This window comes from Melopsittacus undulatus, chromosome 3, assembly GCF_012275295.1.
Source record: "Melopsittacus undulatus isolate bMelUnd1 chromosome 3, bMelUnd1.mat.Z, whole genome shotgun sequence".
Classification (NCBI taxonomy): domain Eukaryota; kingdom Metazoa; phylum Chordata; class Aves; order Psittaciformes; family Psittaculidae; genus Melopsittacus; species Melopsittacus undulatus.
In genome coordinates, this window is record NC_047529.1 from 11031062 (window position 1) to 11054782 (window position 23721).

The window sequence follows — 23721 nt, forward strand, 5'->3', positions numbered from 1 at the left end:
TTGTTTTTAAAGACCAACTTCTTTAATGATACATACCAGTGTTATACTAAGCTTATAAAATAAAAGTTGTCTGCATGTAAATACAAGAGAAACATTAAGAAATCAATAGTGATCGGGACAGGGATTTCGATTCCTGTACAAATTTAGAAATGACTCAAGAGAAGATAAATTAACATACATGGCTGTGACAATATGAACATGGGTGTAGTCAACGTGATCCATATGTTGAAAAAGAAAGAGGGCAGATTGAGGCTTCGGATATGAACAGGAGATCCAGTCTTAAATGGGATGTGAAAAAGCAAACACCACACGTGGATACTGAGGCATTTCTCTCAAGTATTGGATTCTTTGGGTGAGTTTGGAACAGCGACGATTCCCACTCTCACAATACAGAAATGGAGGTATCGGCAGCCTCACCCCAACTATCGCAACGTACAACTGGGATGAGACATCTCACTTGTAGTGTGGGGGGGCTGAAGAGGGCTCTGGGGTGGGAGAGTTGTGAGCACATGAACTACAGGGGTTTTAACAGCCCATTTAGCAGTAGTGAAACGTTTGGTTTTCAACTGTGCCTTCATGAAAGTCACACGCGTAGCTAACCACGTTGTCCCACCTGTATTGCTTCACAGCTTGCTTTCTGCAGTTACAAGCAATTCAAAACTACTAAATGTCAGAGGCGAGCCTCTTCACTTCTTTCTTATCAAAGAAGATCTGTCCATCTTACCGCAAGACAAACAGTATTGCACTTCAAGGTTATATTAACTGAGTTACAGAATCTCTTTGAAGGACTGGAGCGTTACTCACGCACATCCATGGCGCTATGTGTCTGCTTAACGAGATAAGCACGAGAAAGTAATTGGAAATTAATACTGCAGGGTACTATGGAGATGACAAAAGCGTAGGCCCTCTGTGTACTTATACTTCTAATGCTTAAAAGGTTCTTCCGTCAGGAGGCTGGTTTAGCACAGCAGTCTGCAGCACTGACCATGCTCTTTCACCCACTCAGTGGTCCAGGATCCGCAGGTTGCCAGAGACTATTTTGTTCTCTAGTAGAGCCCCAGCTGGGATGTCAATTCTGTCACCGTGATTTGCAATGATGATAACTGTTCCCTGGACGTACAGGAAAGAAAAGTGTTTAGAAACTTTATAGTACCTGTTGATTTGGACCAAGCAAGTGAAGCTGTGTCTGGAGGACACTTGAGGTGCCAGCTGTAACACAGCCAGGTCCTGGATGCAGCCAGTTGTATTGTTTCTGTGTAGACTGTTTGTTTTTTCTCCCCACAACAAAGGTCTTAAACAAGCAATACTGGAAACACTACAATTACCAGCATAGTAGATACTATCAGTGTATAAGCAGAGCTGATGCCTTCTTTGAAGACACGTGCTTGCTTTTAGGTGAAAATATGTTGCCCACATGAGTATGCTGTAGTACAGCTTGCCATTAGAGGCAAATACACAGAAAGAACTAGGAAGAGACACACATCTGATCATGCACACACTGGTAACAGCCTCAGTTTGAGTGCTTGCACCACTGATCTGTGGCAGCAGGTAAACTGCCCTGGACTGATACAGGACCATGACAAAATTCTGCTTAGGACTGGCCAGATCCTAAGGAAACATTTGAGAGAGAAAGCAGCTTGTTCAACATCTACCAATGGATTGAGAACACCAACTGATAAGAAGGGGCCTGTGGCTGTAAAGGGGTCAGGGCAGCAAGCTGATGTGTGCTAATGGACAAAGAACTGGGCCTTGGTTTGAACACAGCATCCTGAGGTCAGTGGTGTTCCAAGGTGCACAGATAAGCCTCATCTCTCACTAGGACTCTACAGGGAAGGAGCTGTAGCAGGCAGTTAATTCCTAGGATCACTTCCATGGGTTGTGTGTAAAGCCCCTGGATGAAGCAGGATCAGTTACCAGGGACCAGAGAACAGTCATGTTTAATTGCAGGAGCATCCCAATTACACACTCACCTTTAATGAGACATTCTTCCCAAATGTAACATCACCTGAAACTGTGAGATGATCCAGCTCCAACATATCTGGAATACTTTCAAACCTCCGCAGGTAATCTTGAACCTTTTGGAGACAGGAAAGAATAGGGACAGTTTTAAATCCACCTGTGGATCAAGACAAGTGTGGGAGCTTCCTGAGAACTCCTGTCAGGGACCTTTCTAGTTATCTACATCTGAGTTAATGCAGAAGTTGCTACTTTGAAAGCAACCTGCTATTGACAGAGCGTGACCAGCAGGTCAAAGGAGGTGATCCTGCCCCTCTACTCTGCTCTCGTGAGACCTCACCTGGAGCATTGTGTGCAGTTCTGGTGCCCTCAACATAGTAAGGACATGGAACTGTTGGAACAAGTCCAGAGGAGGCCACGAGGATGATCAGGGGCTGGAGCACCTCCTGTATGAAGACAGGCTGAGAAAGTTGGGGCTGTTCAGCCTGGGGAAGGCTTCGTGGAGACCTCATAGCAGCCTTCCAGTATCTGAAGGGGGCCTGCAGGAATGCTGGTGAGGGACTCTTCATTAGGGACTGTAATGTTAGGACAAGGGGTAATGGGTTGAAACTTAAACAGGAGAAGTTTAGATTGGATATAAGGAAGAAGTTCTTTCCTGTTAGGGTGGTGAGGCACTGGAATGGGTTGCCCCGGGAGGTTGTGAATGCTCCATCCCTGATGGTGTTCAAGGCCAGGTTGGACAGAGCCTTGGGTGACATGGTTTAGGGTGAGGTGTCCCTGCCCATGGCAGGGGGGTTGGAACTGGATGATCTTAAGGTCCTTTCCAACCCTAACTATTCTATGATTCTGTGACATTTTTGTCAGAGGTAACTATGAGAACCAGCAAGGGCAGCATCTAACCTATGTTGGACAAGCTCTAGAGAGCACCCAAAGCCCAGTTCACCTTCTGTTTCCCCAAAGAACAGGGTAAAGGAGCACCCGACAGCAGTATGACATCCTGCATGCACATGGGAAAGCTCAGATGATGGGCAGAGGTTGATAAAACTAAGCCTCACTTTTCAGTTAAGTTATTGGTATGGACTGTTTTTATTCAAAGCGATAAAGCCCAAAGTGTAATTACAGGAGTTTACCTTTGTGAATGAACTCCCCAGTTTGACAAGAGGCACTGTTGGAAATTCTCGCTTCTCGCTCATGGTTAGGGAGCCAGCATTAAGGCTATACAAATTGGACATCACAAGCAAGAGATCTGACGTGGTCTTAACAGGCAGAAAACGACTACGAGGTACGTTTATCCCTAGAGAGTTCTCAAAACTCTTAATAGCAGCACCAACTGCAGTCTCCAACTGGATGATGTTCAAGCCTCCATCCAGGGTCTGGAAGAGAAGACTCATGTCAACATAACCAGCAGGTAACAGCACCCAGAACTAACACTGAGCCTAAGTCAGAGCTGACAGAGCAGCTCCTTTCTGACAGCAGCAGTTCCTGTTCAGTTACCCAGAAACAAACACTTCTGAATCTGTTTCCTCTAACATCTTCCTAGCAGATTACCTTTGGGTTAACAATGATCTCCATGTCAATAGCATTTTTCTCCTGCAGCCTTTTAATAGCAGACAGAGCAATCCACAAATTGTTGGTATTGAAGATTTTGAATTTGGACACGGACTTGAATTCATCCACGTGTGCTTTCGGGACCTGAGCTATCTCCACAAGCCTCAGCTTGTTTTCGTATTGCGTGAGTGTGCCACCCTGCAAGGAGAAGAACAGAAGATTGAAGTCTTGTTCATTAGAAACTTTCCCTTCAGCCCAAAGAGACACACTGGTTTGTTGGCATTTAAAGTTGAACCTAGGTGAAAACATGTTGTTTGTGGTTAGCTACCAGGTTACTAATTATAGAGTATGTTTAAAGTACAGTCAGAACTGTCCAATGATCATGTTTCAGCACTCCAAGACAGTTAATTCTTCTAAGGGAAGTTTCTGAGAATCATTTGCAAGTGCTGCTCTTGTAAAAAGTCACCTTGAGCAGTCCTCTGCCAGATTATGGAGCAAAAGCTAAATGAAATGCAACAGTTCTGTACTTGTGGAACTTACAGAGAAACAACTTCAGTTACCTGAACTGTATTCCTACAGTGCATTTCTCTGGTTTCACAGAACTAAGCCAGAGCTTTTTTAATTTCTAAGGAATACAGAGAAAATCACGTTTCCTCCCCATCCTCACATTTAAAAAGAGGCAAAGTACAGTTACAGGATGAACTACTGCACACTGGAAGTATTTGGTATGTGCCATAAACACCTCACAAGCTGTCAAACCTTGACTTTGTACAAAGTCAAGGGGTTTGGGCAGTAGCAGGCTGAGAGCCAAGCAGAGCTGTGCAATGCACACTGACAGCTGGGTAAGTGGCTGAGGTGGTTTAGAGTCAGTGGAGATAAAACTGCTGGATCCCACCCCTCAGTGCTCTGCTTTTACCATCCTCAAACTCCTCCCCTGTGGATCTGACAGTCTGGAGGCTGTGACCAGCACCCTGCAGAAGTCACTTGTGTTCTCAGGCATCAGCCAAGTCCATGCTTGTCCTTGTCTGCTACTGCCCAGAACCTAGATCCAATTTGTTGCATGGATGAGAACTTCATAAACTTGCTGATTTTGTGCATCTTGAATTAGATCACAGCTGATGTGTTAAATGCTGCCTGAAATAGCACTAAGAAGATGTAATATATGTCTGAATTCATGCATACAGAAGAGAAGAGAGGCTGTGATTGTCACCAACATGCCAAGCATTCAGACACACTTGCACAACCAGCTCCCTTTACCTTCACATCCGCCCTGGTTTTGTTTGTCACCTCCATGACAAATTCACAGCGTTTTCCATTGGGTGGGTTCATAAGATGGTTAAGAATGTAAAGGTCCACAGTGGCACCCAAGTTATCTATATTGGACACAAAAATATACTCCTTCCCCTCTGCAATGAGGTTATCCAGCAGACCAGAGTTATAGAAACTGGCATAGATATCCCCATGGCCTGGGGGATACCAGCACTCTGTATTCTCTCCTGAGTAAGATACATCCTTGGCTATCGGCAGCAGAGTTTCCTTGTTAATTCTGGGATACCTGGGGAGACAATGGACTGTATTAAGTTCTCACCAACATCAGACTAACATGAAAGAAAACAAAATAGGAGAGTAAAGGTGCAATTACATAGGTTTTTCCATACAGCTTTTGAAGGTATCATGTTTCTAGATGGGTGTTAAGTACACCAGATTGAAAGACCCATCCAAATACTGGGCTGCCACTGAGAAGCAGCAGAGTTCAGTCTCTTATTCAAGGATTTGAAGCCATGGTTCCCAGACCATGCTTTAGAACAGCTTTCCTCTGACAGAGCATGCTGAGCACACCTCTAACATCCTCAGCCACTTCACATCAGAGGTTGTTCTTGATACGGAAGCCATATTCTCTTTCCCTCCAGGGCCCAGCTACCCAAAAAAGCAAGTTCAGGAATCAAGTGGCCAGCATCCAGTGCAGCATTATCCATGCATTCCTTAGAAACTGTCATCCCCACACACCCCTCCCTAATTTTAATACAATGCCTTTAACTCTCCTTAACATCATGATGCTTCAGTCTTTCAGAAAGGGCCAAAATGGAGATTAAACCTGGGTACAGAAGACATTTTGCTACCTCAGCATCTCAAACTAAAACCCCACACCATTGGGAATGTGAAGAAATGCAAACCAGCTTTGCCTTTCAACCCAAGTGCAGAAGGTTTGTGATACCTGCTCTGATTAAAAGTATAGATCTTCACCCGGCTGTGACTGTACTTCTGCAAGATTTTCTTCGTGTCATCATCAGTGTTGAAGGAATTCATGAGAACAAGAGGAACATCGGTGTTGTAGGATTTGTTTAAATGCTGAGATGGGAAAGAAATGGTAAATTCAGCATGTATTGTTAGCTTTAACTCCTGGCATCTAAGGTTTTTAAAACAGACTGAAAATAATAAATGCATGACATAAAAGCAAGATGTGCTTATGCTGACAGAAAGGATACTAAATTAGGTAAAGGAAAACAAATCCTTGTAAGTAGTAAAGATAAGGGCTGCAATAATTAACAAAATTAATCTTTGGTTTAAAATCTGCATTCAGATTTAAAATTCAAAAAGCACAAAACCACAAAAGAATGATTTTAAATTTTAGGCTGCTGTTGATTACAAAAGGCATGTTCTCTCCCTCCAATTACTGCAATCCGTCAGGGTGAAGTTTCACTCTGGAGCTGTCTTGGCAGGCTATGAGATGGACAGGAGTATCAAGAGTCCATAATGGAACATGACCCTGGAAATCTATAGAATGGAGCTGAAATACAGAAGAGCATTTCCATGCGCACAGGCAAAAATCGAAAAACACAACAGCACTCCTCAAAAATAGAGTGTGCAGAGAAAAGCAGATACTTCAGTGAGTTTGAAGCTTTATCTATCTGACAGTCCTCATCTGCTAGGGAGTGGCTGGGATCATTACCCTCTGGTGCAGTCAGAGGCTTCCACCAGGACCCTTTTGAGAAAGCACCCGCAGCAGCAGAGGATTCGGGCTGCATTAGCTGGATATAAATTTAAGTCTGCTGTAGAAGCATCTTAACAGACATGGGAGAGTCACTCCAAACAAACACCACACTGAGGCAAAAGCTGTGGAGCTCCAGAAACCATGGAACAGGCACGTCCCATTTCCTACTCTAATGAGCATCATAATCATCTGCTGTGTGAGGAATATTCTGCATTAAAAACATAAGCTGAAATGTCCTCTCAACACCAGCAGCTGTTATTTTCTTTTACTTCCCTTTCTTTAGAGAAAAATGCCAGCAATCTCTTCCAGCACCAGAGTTTTAATTCAACAAGGAACTTGGAGCTGTTCTGAAGAGCTTTGTTCTAACACATAAAAAAGGCTTTTAAAACGCTAAACTCAAACTTGCACCTGGAGGAGTCAGAAACAGGAGTGAGCCACACCAGGTCAGCTCTACAGTTTGATTAATGGTGATTCTGGAGACAATCAGCACTGGTTGGTGTGCACAGGCTGAATTACACTTGTGCTAACATGTATTGAGTGAACAGAGTTCAATGGCTGGCTGCTCTGTCCCTCTCATGCCTATTCTTTCTAAAGCAATTCCCCACTTCACCACTAGCAACTGTGACCAGACCTAATGTCCCTCTCCTCTTCCTTTTGGCAAGCCTCCACTGCAATCTCTCTTCAAGGGTCATGCAGCAAAGCTCAGTGTGTCTTGCTTCCTCCAGCACAGAAAGCAAAGCCCATCAGAAGTTACCTCAATCTGCTGAACTGTAAGATCCAAGAAGGTGTTCTCATTCCGCACCCCAATGAGGCTTTTGGGGCCTTTACAACCCATGCTCGTGCCCAAGCCTCCATTTAGTTTCACAACCACCAGCTTGTTCAAGACAGAAGCAATGTTATCAGGCAGTCCTCTGGCCTTTATCTTCTCATAGGGCTGGATCTGTAAAAACAAACAACCAAGCCTCAGCAGTCAGGTATTTGGAAGGGAACTACTTTCTGCTAAAAACCTGCAGAACTTCAGATTTGGCAATAACATCCACATTTATTTACAGGACTTACTAAAGAATATTTGCAGAATGAGTATGCAATAATCTGATTTGTTACAAAATACAAATAACCCGATCTGTTGCTACAATAACCTCTCTTCTTGAGAGGTTCCATAGATTTTGTGACACCAGTCACAATGGGCTTCATCCAGATGTAACGATGTCTCTGCTCTTCCAGCTAGAGGGGACTGACTTGAGAGTGAAGAGGGGTAAGGAAGAAGTCAGGTCAGTTATAGTTTTTACAACCCTCCTCTTCTCCTGCAGAAGGAGAGGGGTCTTCCTGTGAGCCATCTAACTCACTTCCCCCGTAAGACAACCCCCTTCAGTCAGGCCACTATTCAGGAACACAGGCCTTGCATGCGGAACATAAGACTTTTCTTCCACAAACAGCTTAAACTTTGCTTTGAGGTTGTCAAAGACAATATTCTTGACAAAAGGTTGGTTCTTCGACTCACTTTAAACCAATTTTTATTCCAACTATTAGTACTATATAGTAATTTATCTCTTTGACTCACTTTAAACCAATTTTTATTCCAACTATTAGTACTATATAGTAATTTATCTCTTCCAACAGTATGCTACAAAGTGGAAGAAAGTTCCTAGTTCTTATCCTGCTATTTTCAGGATGAGTTCACCCAGGCCACATCACCCAGGTCACATTAAACCTTGCAGAAAGTCTTCTACCTTGCTGACAGCTGTGTCCTACAGATTTACAGAGTATGGGCTACATTTGGGACTAGTAATGGAGAGCAAAATCACGTCTGTAATGACTGTTTGCCTTGTATTAGGTACTCTTTATCCCCTAAGCCAAAGCACCTAAGTCAAAGAAACAAAGGTAACAATGCAGTGATAAGTATCGTGCCAAAACTGTTACAGCAAAATCAATACAATTATCCTTCTGCCTGCCCTTCTAGAGATTTTCTTGTGAAGAAAAGCCTTGGTGTTTCAGTGCTGTGTGTATTCTAGCAGCGAGGAATTTATTCTAGCTCTGGTAAGGGGTGTGTAAGATCCACAACTGACTTCCAAAAACAAATACATACAGAGTAGCTTTCAGAACTGTTTGCTTTGGGCAAGTCAGGCTGAGGTTTGAATGGAAAATCATGTTGCACTGGAACAAGAGTCATATTTCTCACCCGGATATGCGGGGGTAGAGAGGAGAGTTTGTGTATTCCAGCATTCCAGCACGCCACAGGCAGCAGATTAGAGCAGATCCCTCACATTAGGGAAATTCTGCCTTATGGAATCTGGAAAGCTTATGGCATGTTTAAAAATAAGATCACTCCAAATGGAGTTAGCACAGCTCAGGCAGCAAGCAGCAACACAACCACTGCCATTTCACACAGGACACATGCAGGAGCTTCCTTCCAAAGCCCCTATAGCTTTTCAGGAACAGAAGTGTGCAAAAAGCAGAACTTTGCTGTGTTTTGTCAACAAGAGAGACTGTGTTCAGGATGGGCAGACACCTTGCAAAACAACCTTTCTTCTCACTAAAAGATGATAAACACTGATTTCAATGTACTGATGAACATTGATTTTGATGTACTGAAGGAACATTAGAAAGCTTAATGAACAACTCCTTACCAGCAGGACCTACAGACATTTACACTCAAGATTACTATTTCCCATCCACTCCAAGGCCAATACCATTCCGTATTAGACTCCAACTGCATTTAAAACACTGTGGTTTGAGCTTTTGCAGGGTGGGATGTGAGTCACACCCACAGTGCTCAGAAACCATCTGAACAGCCAAAAAAATGATCTCAAGTCTCACTACGTTCTCCTTGCAACATTCACAACATAGCTCTCCAAAAAGCAGGCAGTCTGCCACTCAGTTCAGGGCCAGACTGCCTCAAATCATCTGCCTTTGCTGAAGCACCGACTACCTTTTCATGCCTTTGCTATCATGCCTGAAAATCACTTAGGCATTAAGCTCAGAGTAAAATCCTGATGAAGTTAATGGCTCCATCAAGGACTTAGTTCACTGGATATTGCATCAGCTACAACACACAATTTATAACTCAGCCTTGCTAAATATTTCAGTTCTTCTGGCACAGGCATTGGAAATAACAACTTGGCAAAGAAGCCCTGGATCTTAAAGGGCCTTTAATTCAGAGAATAACAAACATCAAGAACTCCTATTCAAGCAGGATTGTTGCAGTATCAGGACTGCTGGATGCCAGTGCCATGACCTAGCTGTTTCTGTCATGTGTAGGCACCAATATGCAGAACTAACTCATCACCTCTTAGTATATACACAAGGATAAGAAGTAATGAAAATCAATTCTTGCTCTAAGGGTCTGGAACAGTGGACTTGCCAAGCAAGTGTTGATGGGGAAGTACTTCAGGAACAAAACCAGGCAGGAATGACATGGCTTATTTACATCTTACTTGCCTCATGCATTTCCCTTTAAAACAGATTCAAGACCCCGATCAGAAAAGTGAGGAAGATAAGGGATCATCCAGGTCAGAAGAGTTCCCATAGAAGAGTCACAGAACATCTCATATTACAACCACCTCTACTAGGAAAGAGTGGGGGTGACTGCTGACTACACCCTAAGGGGAGCAGAGGGCCCATATGTCAGCCTGATCAGACTCATAGGGAAGTCTGCTGGCTCCCTGGTGCCAAGGTAAGGGACGTCACCAAAAAACTCACTCGTCTGGTATGGCCCTGTGACTACAATGCTTTATTAGTCTTTCAGACAGGCAATGAGGAAATCTCTTCAGGAAGCCTAAGGGGACTCAAGAAGGACTTCAGCACCTCGGAGTGCCTACTTCAGGGTTCAGGAGCCCAGGCAGTGTTCTCATCCCTCCTGCCAGTCTCAGTCAATGTCAATGGTTACATTAGAAAAACCTCACTCGTTCCTGGCTCCGTAACTGGCATTAGTGCCAGCACTCTGGGGTTTTTGACCATCAGTCAAGTTCATGCAGCACCAAGTCTGCTGGCAGCAGACAAGCTATGCCTGTCCCAAAGGGGGAAAAGGATCCTCGCCCAGGAGCTAACAGGGCTTAGAGAGAGAGCTTTAAACTAGGTTTGAAGGGGGAAGGGTATAACACCAGGCTTGCCAGACAGGAGCCATGGGGTAGCACACCACTGTCGGAGCCAGACTGAGGGCAACTTACATGCATCTATGCCAATGCCCACAGCATGGAAGCCATTGTGCAGCAGGGAAATCACAACACAACCACCATCACACAAATGTGGTGGAATGATTCACGTGATTGGAGTGCTGCAACAGATGGCTACAGGCACTTCAGAAGGGACAAGCAAGGAAAAAGAGGTGGCGGGGTTGTGTTGTATGTCAGGGAGTGCATTGACTGCTTTGAACTCAATGTTGTGAGTGAGAAGGCTGAATGTTTGTGGGTGACAATCAGGGCAAAGGCCAACCACATAGATATCCTAGTAGGAATCTGTTATAGACCATCCACCCAGGACAAAGCTACACATGAAGTGTTCTTCAAACAGCTGGGAGAAGTTTCGCTATCATTTGCCCCTGTTCTTGTGGGGGACTTCAATCTACCAGATGTCTGCTGGTTGATGAGGGAAAGACTGGACATCGTTTATTTGGACTTCAGTAAAGCATTTGACAGTTTTCCACAGCACTCCCCTGGAGAAATCAGCTGCTCATGGCCTGGACAAGGTGTATCCTCCACTGGGTTGGAAACTGGCTGGATGGCCAAGCCCAAAGACTGGTAGTAAACTGGTGGTAAATATCTAGTTGGTGACCAGTCACTAGTAGTGTGCCTCAGGGCATGTGGCCAGTGCTTTTTAGTATCTTTTTCAGTGGTCTGGATGAGGGGATCAAGTGCACCCTCAGTAAATTTGTGGACAATACCAGGTTGGGTGGGAGTGTTGATCTGCTGCAGGGTACAGAAGCCCAGCAGGGCAATCAGGACCAGCTGGGTTGATAGCCTGTAGCCAATGGTATGAGGTTCAACAAAGGAAAGTGCCAGGTCCTGCATTTGGGCCACAACAACCTCATGCAATGCTACAGACTTGGGGCAGAGTGGCTGGAAAGCTGCTCATGGAAAAGGACCTGGGGATGCTGACTGACAGAGCTGAACATCAGCAGCTTGTGCCCAGTCAGCCAAAAAGGCCAATAGCATCAGTGATATGGTTTAGTGCCGGTCTTCGCAGTCCTGGGGTAATGGTTGGACCTGATGATCTTAAACCTAGGTTCCAACCTAGTTGATTCTGTGACTACAGCATTACTCATTTGAGACATGTCTCAAAACTGTGGTTTGGGATTGTTCTAAGATGACATATGTAGCTTCTTTTGGTTTTCCAGACAATGTCACAGAAGTGATTTTCAGAACAGTTTGCATGAGACAACGTTGGGAGTTTGACTAACAGATTTCAGAAGCATACTCCTACTGCAAGGAGGTTTGCAAGAGTTTGTCAGAGACAGACAAAATGAGCATCAGGGCTGTCTTCGTGGGTAGACTGGAAAGGAATACACCCATGTTAGTCAATATGTACTTACAGAGCAACAAGGAAGTATTTACTCAGCACCAACGGACAGTTTAAGAAATAGCAACAAGTGAACCCTTAAAATCTGTTTCCAGAGTTTAAGATTAGGAAGATACTTTAGGTTTTGAGTAAAACCATGATATTCATTCTTTTCTTTGATAATTTAGTTTATTGAGATGACAACTTAACCTACAGACAAGAATCCAACTGCTAGAAAAAAAAAGCCTCTGATAGACAAGCTCCTTTCACACATTGCTTTGGATGCTCTCTTTACATCCTAGATGATGTTTTACATTGCAACTCTGAGGTTTACTCAATCACTGCAGCTCTCAGTCCTCCCAGCAGGACTTTGCTATTGCTTCCAATTCAAACAAACAGATTGCTGCAATCTACTTTAACAGGATTAAATTACACTTGCCATGTCCACATTCTTTATCTCCTTCTCCTTGTTAACTGCCATTCTCACCAAGTCTACTTCTCTGAAGACTGCAACAGTAATGGGTCTCAACTATGCTAGCTACCCCTCCAAGCATTTGGACATATGGAAGCAAAGCACCTGGAAGGAAAAAACAAGTCACACGTTTACCAATACAGTGTGAAACGGGTTCAATCTTCTGTTATTGTTGTGTGGAGCTTACAAGTTGCTTGTCCTTTAGTATTAAGGAAAACATGGAGGTCAGGGATGAAATTTCCCATTGCAGGTAAAAATGGAGGAATATTACAAAACAATCACTTCTGTTCCAACTTACTGGCAAGAGCCTTTACTTATCAGCAGATGCTTCAGGAAAGAACAGAGAGCTACATTCAAAGAAAAATTACAACAGATAACACATTACATGACCCATGGAAGTCTGATCAGAAATTCTGCCCCTGCATAGCACAGTCCTTTGGCACTGGGAAAAAGCCTGAAACACCTTTCCAAGCTAACCAGAAAGTCAGAGGTCACTTATGTAACACAGAAAATTAAAAGACAAAGCCTATAAATGCAATCAACTGTTAAGGAACTTCTTACGCTGTTAAAAATAAACACGAATTCCCCCTCACCCCCCTCAAACCCCACACTTCGGCACATTTTTTGGTGCTTTAATTTTTTTATATACACATACATGTATGTCTATGTATACACACATACATGCACATATATGCCTAAAGAGATATTCTGAGCTCTACTAGGTAGCAGCTGAAGACTGCACTTAGCAGAATTCTCAGTGCTTTGGACTGTTCAAGCAGCATACCAATTCTCCAAAACAATCTTCTGGTATCCTCAACATAAAAGACACATGGAACTCTTGGAGCCAGTGCAGAGGAGGGCCATGAGGATGATCAAGGGGCTGGAGCACCTCCCATATGAAGACAGGCTGAGAAAATTGGGGCTGTTCAGCCTGGAAAAGGCTGTGTGGAAACCTCATAACAGCCTTCCAGTATCCAAAGGGGGCCTACAAGGATACTGGAGAGAGGGACTCTTCATCAGGGACTGTAGTAATAAGACAAAGGGTAATGGGTTCAAACTAAAACACAGGAAATTCAGGTCAGATATAAAGAAGTTCTTTACTGTGAGAGTGGTGAGGCACTGGAACAAGTTGCCCAAAGAAGTGGTAAATGCTCCACCCCTTGGCCAGGCTGGACAGAGCCTTGGGCAGTTCTAACTGATTATTCTTAATGTCTTTTTCAATCCAAAACATTCCATGATTCTATGAATCACAGGCAAATAAATTCACACTGGGGAGAGTATGTCAATGCTTTCTGGGCCCTGATCCTTTTAGTGAGAGATTCTCAAAAGCAGCCAGCACCCTGACACATCACCTCATAAAACAAGCTCATCCATACAGGCAATTACAAATCACTTGTGAGATTACCAATGAATTTCCAAGCAAAGTCTTGTGTGTGCTGTTGTCGGTCTCTGTGCTGTTTTAGAAAGACCAGAAGGAAAGCAAACTGTGAGGGTTTATAGCTAGGGAAAAAAAACCCTCAAGTAGAACTGAACACTCTGAGAAAATCTGCATATATTCACAGATGGATTCACATGTCCCAAGGAACGCAGTACTGCAGTCTTAATTCTGAAGCCCCTCTTAAATCACTCTTAATCCCTTTTAGAAGCTCATATACTGTTCTTACCCACATAAGTAAGAACATTACATTACTGTTCTTAGCTACATTACACTACTGTTCTGCTACATTACTAGGTATGCTAACAATTCTGGAATTCTGGTCTCTCAGAAATCACTTTTTATCTAATTCTAGAAGGCATCACACCTCAGCAAAGAATAATTTGAGAGAAGTTAAGCTGCAGGTCACTTGAAAAGGGTTTCATGTAAGGCACATTATCACTTTTCACAGTATGTTCCCTACATGACTGACATGTTAAGGAGGTGGAGGCAGGATAAATCCATGCAGGGTTTGAGGAAGGGAGGAAGATGGAACTCCTGTAGTCAGCAAATAAAGAAAAGCTTGCTCTCACTTTTTGAGTGTGCTCAACCCACATCCTGTTAGATCAGGAAGTCTAAATATTATCCAAGTAATCCTAAATCATGAATGTGAAGAATGCATAGAAGGAAGTTTGTTGGTGGGTATTTTTCCCTAGCTTTCTTCTGTGACATTTACCAAGTGTGACTCTTTGGTCTGCAGGTCATTCTAGGAAGCAAAATTTCATTTAAGATGACACGTGCATCTCACCTGACCCAGAGTGACTTGATTTGGCAGGATTCTTACCCTTCTCTCTGTCACAAGCTGCTAACAGCTAAGGGACACATTTGAGAATGAGCCAGTACAGGCCACAGAGGAGAAAAGAGATAACTCTTTTCTAATCTTGCCTCCTTTCAGCCCTCTGTGACCTCAGACCTTTGTCTAAATTCTTTTTTAAGCAGCTTGCCATGCCTGGGAATCTCCTATCAGTCTATTTCAGCATCTTATCATAACCCTCCTGTCTGACATCTGCTCCCAGTGTTGTACCCAGTAATTTTCAGTCCTTTATAGAACTTGAAAGTTTTTCCACTGAAGGTGTGCAAAGCTTTAAAATAGACAATAGCTCTCCCTCTCACAAAGCAGCCCATTCACTCGCATCAAATTGCTGTCATTTAATCCCAGGACTTATCTTGACCCAGGGAACAGTTTATTCCTTTCATTGTTGCAACTACCTTTTTACATATATGAGACTTAATCACACCCCAGTCTCTCACCCTCTCTAGACTAAAAGTAACCCCCTTTACTTCAGTCTTCCTTGTAAGTCACATTAGCTAGAACTCCAGTTTCTCACCTTGGCCTCTTCATTGAAGATGGATTTTTCTCCCCAAAGTAACACTTGGTTCAGTGTTACAGTACAGAAGACAGAGACATCACATGTTTTTGAAGTTAGGAGAAAACACTCAACCTTGGAAAAACCCTAGACTTGCTCTAAAACAGCATCATTCTTCAACGCTTTAGAGAGCAGCACTGCATCTGTTCTGGAAGTAACTGGACAGCCTGCCTTTCAGTTGGAAACAGAGCCTCAATTGAATCACCACAGAGAGGCTAAGAGAAACCACAAATGTGTGAGGACACAGAAGTCCTGCAATATGCCAAGATCACTACACTGGGAAAAGCAAGAATTCATAGCACAACTACACCATTAGCTATGCAAGAGTCAAGAGACAGCCTTAGGGCTGCAGATGAATCAATAAAATGGTTAGGTTTAATAGGAAGTATTTACTTCAGTACTAAACAGTGCTGGGAAAAAACCCAACTATTTAGTGCTTTTTCAGCAGCAGCTCAAGTGGTAGGTTTTAAGTTATAACAACATAGATGACATTAGAAAATTATACTCCAGAAAGCCCCAGTCAACTGCTTGCTTCAGATTCCTCGCTTTTACTGAGCTGCTGCAGGTTACAGCAGTTGCTAAATGAGCTATATAAGCCAGCCCACTTGCCATATGTCCCATCCAAATTATTTAGCAGCATGGATTGCTGGAAACAGTTTCATCCAAGGCATTCAACCTTCTTCCACAGGCAGGTGGGAGAAGGGAACAACCAGGGCCCTACCTACTTCCCTTCCAACACAAGTTACCATTTACTCCACAGAAAGTACCAAATGGTAAGATGGCATCCATCCCATTTTGTTCCTCTGCTCAAAGAACAGCTAACAAAATAACACCAAAGTACTCAACACATATGTTAAGCACAACCTGATGTTCATAAACACATACAACATATGCCAATAAGTAATTATTTTTCAGTTAGAACCCAAAGTGTTGTCCTATGTGATTTTACAGAACCATGGCAGATACAGTCGTTCTATGGGTGACTACATAATTTACTAAAGCAGCAATTATCAGTTTTATGTTCCTTACAGACTGTCACTTCATTGCAACTTACAGAATCTTCTGGAGGTCTCTGAATCTTCCCCCAGTCCACAGATGGTCCCTTTTCTTGTAGGAATCTATGAAACAGCTTCTTAAATCCTTCCAGGTCGTTTTTAGTGTGCTACAAAGAAGAAATACATTAGTTAATGCTGGTATTTGATGCTTATCTATTCAATCACAGAAGCATTTCTATAAACCTGATGTACAATCTGTTCATAAGAGTAATTTTATCAGCACTGAAGCAGATTTGCTAAAATTTAAGAAAAATTCTAGTAGGTACCAAAAGCTCATTTCCACTAAGACTCTAGGTACAGAAGCAACCTGGACACCTAAAAGACAAGGTAAAATCATAACCACTACAATTTGGCCCAATTTTCACAGTAAAAGTTTTACCCTCACTTTCTGTAACCCATTAAAGATTACACAGAAAACCTTTGCTAACTAAAGGCAATTAAACACTTAGTAACACTGTCATCCAGTTAATGAAAACTTAAAGTCTATTTACACTGCATCCAGGGTACTCTTCCACACAGGACCAGACTACATTCTGAAATTAAGGATCATGATATTCTATGATTTGTCTCCCTGCATAATGTTTGCCTTTATCTCCTGCATCTAATTTCTCATGCTCTGAACTGTATCCATGTCATGCTCCTTACCTCTAGCTCATTTGAAGGTGCAGTTGCGAGTATCTTATCAAGTTCTACTTTCATTGAATACTCCAGCTCTTGTCGAATGACTTCCTGAAACTGTGAAGTGCCAGCTTGAGACATTGCTTTGCTGAAATCTTAAATAGAAATTATAAAAGGGTTAAAGGGAAAAAGATTAAAAGTAGCTTATTTAGACTACAAACAGCCTTCAATTTTCTTTTAAAAATTAATAAACTTGTATAATCCAGCCTCATTTTATTACTGTGCTAGCACTCCATCAATCTAGGTTTTATTCTTGGTAATTTTGAGAGCAGACCTTAAACTGGGGCCAAAAGAACAAAAATTCTCGTCTCAAAACTCAAAAAACTCTCGGAAGACCGATGATCCATCTCAAGAAGTGTTCATAATCCATAGCAGTGCACTTTTTTTGCTAGAGAGGCAAGGAATTCACATCCTACTGCCTCAACGCACTTTAACAAGTAGAAGTGTGAAATAACTTTTTACTAAAAAAGTTCTTTTATGTAGAACATTGTGATCAAGAGTATCCTTCTGCTCACACAAGCAAATAAAAACATATGCTTTAATGATTTATACAGCACGCTTTCACACGATCTTCAGTTTGTTCCACTAAAACCCCGTTACTTTATCGTGTGAGCATTTTCACACTCCAGCGTGTGTTTCAGTTACTAAGCAACACAGAAAAGTAGTCTGTCTATCACTTCAGCATTTGTTTTGCTTTTGAAAGTGATAAGCTCCATGGAAGTGAAAAAGAGTTAATACACAAATGTTTTATACGGTGAAGTCCACATCACAGAAAGAAACGGGAGAGGACATGACTATTTTCCAACAGAGTGTTTGAAGTGAGCGTGTTCTCCAAAGACATTCTGAGTATGTTCTCTAAAGACCTCAGTTAATTTAATTTCTGCCAAATCCCTTGAGTAATCACTTCTCGGCAACACGGAGAGTCATGTATTGCCGAATATAGCTGGATTTTAGAAACACCCTGAATACTAGTGCAAAAAGAGACAGGAGGAAACTTTGCAAGTGATCAGAGCGATACTGCCAGAAAATATTGTTAGAAGGGGAACCTGCATTTAAAGTTTACTGATTCAGAACATGCATTAAAAGGCTGTTGAACGTAAGGAAGCCAGAGGCAGATCATTTTACTACAATTTTGATTTTATTTTAGGTTTTTTTAAGCAAAGTATTCCACAGCCTCAGCCTCAGTGACAGTATCTAATCCTTGCTTTGAAGCCCACAGAAGCCATTTTCCTGACTGCACTGTTTTGCAGGTAGGGGAGGAGAAAAAAAGACAGACAAGTGCTGCAGTGCACACAGTGTGTGAGGTGCAACACAGGGGAAACACCAGCTCAAGATGAACAGTGCAACAAACAATAGGTTCTTTTTTTATTCAAATGATTCATTTAGTAGAAAAGCAGGTAATAGTTGAAAGCCTGCTAGGCATATCTTTCCAGGTCAAGCATGTAAAAACAGGGGCAGGACAGCTCTTCATTAGGAAGCACTTCCTCCTACAGGAAAATTAGGAGGTCTACACCAGCTTGGTATGTTCATACCAAACAGCTCCAAGTACGGTCTTTTCATGCACACATTTTGGGTTAATGCACACTGAAACATGGTTTAAACTTCCAGAAAAATAACTGCTAGGAGATGCTTTCATATGTTTGTAATCCTCCCGGCAACATGTTGTAATACATGGTTTCTGCTACACCAACAACAGTGGCCATTTCTCACAGTTCATCAGTCTGTAAAACATCTGAACCTCCCAGTATGATGCAACACATCTCAAAAGAAACTCTGCAAATACCAAGTATCCAACAGGGACCATCATTCATGCTGTTAAACACACTGAGGCTAAGTAAGGCAGAGCCAGCTAGCAACTTCCCTGGGCAAGTAGGAAAATCCTGTTCACTTGTATTTGCCAAAAGACTTGTATCTACCAGATAAAAGCATTTAAAGATCAAGTAACATCACAAATCAAAAGAAAAAAGGATCATAAAAGTAAATGTGTGATAATGTTCACTTGGGGCCTTTTTATGTATATTATTTATATATAAAATATGCTTAATGAGCAAACGCTAAACATATTTGATCACTGATGTCCTCAGAGAAGCAAAGCCAACCTGTTGCTCATTCCAAGCATCAAACAGAGCAGCCTGCTAGATGAGACATTTATTACCAAAGCCCAGCCTGCCAAAGCTACCAGAGCTGCCGGCTGCACCCTGCACTGACAACAGGGAATATTTAGGGTTTATGTTGACCATTTAACAACTACTGCACCCACTCATCTCCTCCAGATCCAACATTCCAGAGCACAGTTGCTTGGGGAAAGCATTATGAGTACTATTATTATTATTTTGGAGAAAGAAAGAGGTATATACATGGCTGGAGTCCATAAAAGCATGTGTTTGCCTGGTGCAGGAAAAGTATCTATTCTGCCTAAGTAAGAATTTGGATACTGTAACTAAGCAGCCAAGAGAAACAGCAACTCAAAAGGTTTCTGCTTTTAAGGTGCCTCTGCAAGGCATTTTCAGCATTTACCTTAAGAGATGCCCACCAAAATTTGGACTGGATGGTGATCTATGGCACTCTCTAAAGGCCCCCACAAAGCAACACCATAACAGCAGCATTAGCACATCCACTCCAAATGAACAAACTCAGTACTGGTTATTCCCACGTTGCTGTCCCTCAGATTTTTTGGGAAGAACCTGGTATTTATGCATGACAACTTCTGTCCTTCAACATGAGCTACTGTTAAATTTAACAGCCTGGGCAAAGGTTGATTTCCCTATTCACCCCAGCAGGAATGAGGAAGTAGAAGGGTCAGTGCAACCTCATATCTGAAAGCAGTTATTTCCCACAGGCAAGGAAAATTTCCTAAGGCTTAATGAAAAGTAGTTATTGTGCCTCCAAAAGTCAGGCGGGAGGCAGAAGTGTTGGGTAATTGCAGGAAGAGATTTCCAAGGGTACATGCAAACAAACTCACTAATTATTTTCAAAAACAAATTATTCTTCCAAGATATTTCACAACCAATGCCTCAGATTTCAACCTAAGCCCACTTTTAAGGGACCAGTGTTCTTGAACACTCATCAGAAGGAAGAAAAGGGTGGGATAAGGTAGTGGAAGACTCTTGGGGAACCAGCCCACGCAGGTGATTAGCACAGAACAGAAGAGCACAACTGAATACTCAATGCTTCAGAAACTGAGCTGTGCAGAAGTGACCACCCAGGATATCTTATTTTAATGTCTTTGGTAGAAACAGCTTCCTCGGGTAGCAGAGAAAGTGAAGCTCTTTCACCAAGCTCACAGCGGTGTCTGACACGTGGAGAGTTCCACTCAAACCCTCCTGCCCCCACTGTTATTTCTAGCCCGCTTTTGTGCTCTGCTCTCACTGCTAACCTGGCCCCTGCCCTCACAGCATATGGCTGAGGATTTATGCTTTATGATACAGGACTTCAGAACTGACATACGAGAAGACAAAATATGATAAACCAGATCAAGCTAATAAAAAGGAAGTCTTTGTACACTGTCAGAAACAAAGTAAGGGGCAGATGTCCTCAGGAAAACTGCACAAGAACAGAAGCAAGTGACCCCTTACTTAAGGGCCTGCACATATTTCCTCCTCTCATTCTACATTAAAAGCAGTGAATGCATTAAAATTCATTAGTTTTGTTCATTAATTCACTCTGAAGAGAAGTTCACTGCCTTGGTGCTCAGTATACAAAGACCCAGTAGAGGAGGGAGTCATGGGACAAGTCAAGCAAGAAGTCCCCTCTCTCATGGAAAAAAACAGGAATCGTTTGGACTGAGGGTTATCAATTATAATTACTTTTGCAATCCAAGTCAGTACACAGAAAGCCCTGCAGCAGAATATGACTTGGGTCTCCTTGGAGCCAGACTATTTGTATAAAAATCAGGAAGGGTGGCCAGTAAATTATAACACTCAGCTGAACTTCATGCTGAGGGTACAGAGTGAATGCCTTCACTTCCAACTCCCCTGAAAAATCCATTGCAATTTTTATCCTTGATGAGAGTAAACATCTCCTTACTCACACTATAATGTGCAATGATAAACAGTAGTTTGTTTGATTTTGTAGAACTGAACATACCCACTCAGCCTTTACAAACATTTTTCTTTTCCTACTACTAGAGGCAGCATTTGACAACATATGTTGGACTGAAGCACACATGAAACAAAACCTAAACGTGCTCTCTCCTTAAGAGATGAGCATGTTAGCCTGGGCTAACTTGGAAGTCTACAGCCTAGGAAGCCACTCCTGCCAACTGCACACACGAAGAGTTTAGGTGCTGCAGTCAGACACAGCTGGATTCCTCAGTCTAGCAGCTGATCCTCATGCTAAATATATCACTTGACACTGGCAACACGTTTTAGTACCATGAGCCTGAAAAGAGAGTATCTAAATGGCAAGCACTTTCGTAAAAAGCTTCTATGATTGTCACGTCTCTGGCAATGTTTTAAAAACTAGTGATGATCTTTTTATAGGTCTCTCCAGCTTTCAGTTTCATAAATGATACCACTTGCCTGCAAGATGGCCACCTTCAGCAGTAGGCTGAGATAAGCCAACTCCATTTAGAAAGAACAAGTCAGAATGCAGTTTCTTAATGTGTTTGACTACAAGAAGGGGCTTATCTTGGTAACTTTCAGAGCAGACGGTTGAGCAACGTGGCTCAAACACTTCCCCCCTTTGGCTCTCTGCATTTTGCCCAGGTGCTACAGGACATTTGCAGACAGTCAATGCATTTACACACCAGTGCTGAACTGTCCTAGGCATCCACTGGGAGAGAAACAGCTATTTCCCAGAGCCTGCCAAGGCCCCTGGTTGCCTGCAGTGTCCAAGTTCGCATAGCAAAAGACCTACTCATGTTCCTTCTATGGGCAACACTTACATTTGTTGATAGGCCTGCATGGATTTCTGTTAGGGAAACCTACAGGCACGGATTTCATTACAAAAAGCACACAAGCACCATCAGAAACACGGGAAAGCAGGGGAAGAAAACTGCCACAGCAATGCACCAAAGTCGGTTTTCTTCCCAAAATGACCTCCTGTGGGCTGGTTCCCCGTTTCGCAATAAAGGAATCTGAAACTCTGACCACGTACACACACGCTCACACAGGCAGAGTAAAGGAGAGCACCGGAGCCCACCGGGATCAGAAAACGCCAAAATACACTCTGAAAAGAAGTGAATCCGTTCGACCCCAGCACTCTCTCACCCTCAAGTTTAACAGACCGCTTAGTGGAGAGGGACGATTTGTGCTTGGAAGACAGCCCCCGATCCCACCGGTGCAGCGGCACTGGATAACAGCCCCGCCGCTACAACCGCCCGGTTGCACCGTGTGCCTCTACCGCACCAGAGAGCCAGGCATCCAACCGAGCCCAGCAGAGGCCCCGCTGCTAACAGCAAATAACACTTGGAGCAAGCCCTTGCACATCACTGCTCGGCCGCCGATCGCGCCGCTACACCTATCGCTGCCTGAGCTCTACGGAAATAAGTGCGGGGAAAAACCTAGAGCTCCAAGTACCCACAGCTGAAGAGTCAATAAACACATACATCACAACGCGCCTCAGCTTACCTTTCGCAAAAGCCGACATTTTCGCTCTTTAGTAAAACAAACACTTTGCCCTTATAAATACAGAGTGCTGTTTCAGGGGGCTGCTGCCCCACGGCTGATGCGGGAGGGCGGGCTGCCTCCCTGCGGAGCCCGGCGGGGGAGCGGGACAGACGGTATCCCCGGTGCTGGCAGCAGCCCGCCCGCCGCACTGCCCCTCCGCCGAGCTGTCCCTCCCGGGCCGGCGGGCGGGAGGCAACCCCCGAGGAATTTAAATTTCATCAATGAAAGAGGCGGACCCGCCGCGCCCCGGGTTTCACCACCCCCGACCCTCCCCTCCTCTCTCCTCCCTGCCGGGCTGGGCCGCCCGCCTCCCCGGGGCTCCCCGCACGGCTCCTCCCCGCTCCCAGACGGGACGGGACGGGACAGGCCGGGCCGTGTGTCCCGTGCGGCCGCTAGGCCTGAGGGCGGCCCCGCCTCTCCCTCAGGCAGCGGGAGGGCCCTGAGGGACCATGAGGGGCCTGCCGCTGCCGCCGCCGCTCCCTCACGGCACACCGGGGAGCAGATGGGGATGGGGGGGGGGGGGCGCCGGTCCCCCTGTACCCACCTCGTCGCTGCCGGCACCGGGGGCGGGGAGGGGCGGGGCGGCGGAGCGGAGACCCCCCCTTTCCCTCCCCCCTCCCCCTCCGGCCAGGGCGGGGTCCCGGAGCCTTCCCGGCGGGACCCGCGCGGCCGCGGCGGCGGAAGTGGGCGGGGCGGTGGCGGGGAAGGCCGAGCAGGGGGTGGTTCGGGTTCGGGTTCGGTTCGGCTCGGCTCGGCTCGGCTCGGGCTCGATTCGGTTCGGGTTCGGCTGGTTTCGGCTCAGTTCGGCCTCGGGTCGGGCTCGGCTTTGGCTCGGCCCGGGCTCGGTTCGGGTTCGGCTCGGTTCGCGGTTCTGTGCTGTTGTATTTCACGGTGCTGCTCCCCCCCACCCTCCGGGGGCTTCCCAGCCCATGGGAGACCCGTGGATGTGAATAGCGGTGGTTGTTCTATCGCGACATCTGCGGTTCAGGGATGGGAGCTTCGAGAAATGGGGCTTGTGGACGAGAGTAAAGGAAATGTAGTGCCCGATGTGTAATAGCTCTGATTTAATCAAGTTAA

At 44.3% G+C, this 23721-nt stretch overlaps 1 protein-coding gene across 1 annotated transcript; it reads right to left on the reverse strand.

The window, feature by feature from the left end:
* On the reverse strand, positions 1-22845 carry UGP2 (UDP-glucose pyrophosphorylase 2). Its single transcript, XM_005147436.3, has 10 exons — positions 22606-22845; positions 17003-17130; positions 16357-16464; positions 7251-7436; positions 5720-5853; positions 4762-5059; positions 3505-3702; positions 3087-3329; positions 1971-2075; positions 1-1110 (listed from the first exon to the last, which is right to left on the reverse strand). The coding sequence occupies exons 1-10, from the start codon at positions 22622-22624 to the stop codon at positions 1003-1005; spliced, it is 1527 nt and encodes a 508-aa protein (XP_005147493.2). The 5' UTR covers positions 22625-22845; the 3' UTR covers positions 1-1002.
* Positions 22846-23721: the final 876 nt, after the last annotated feature.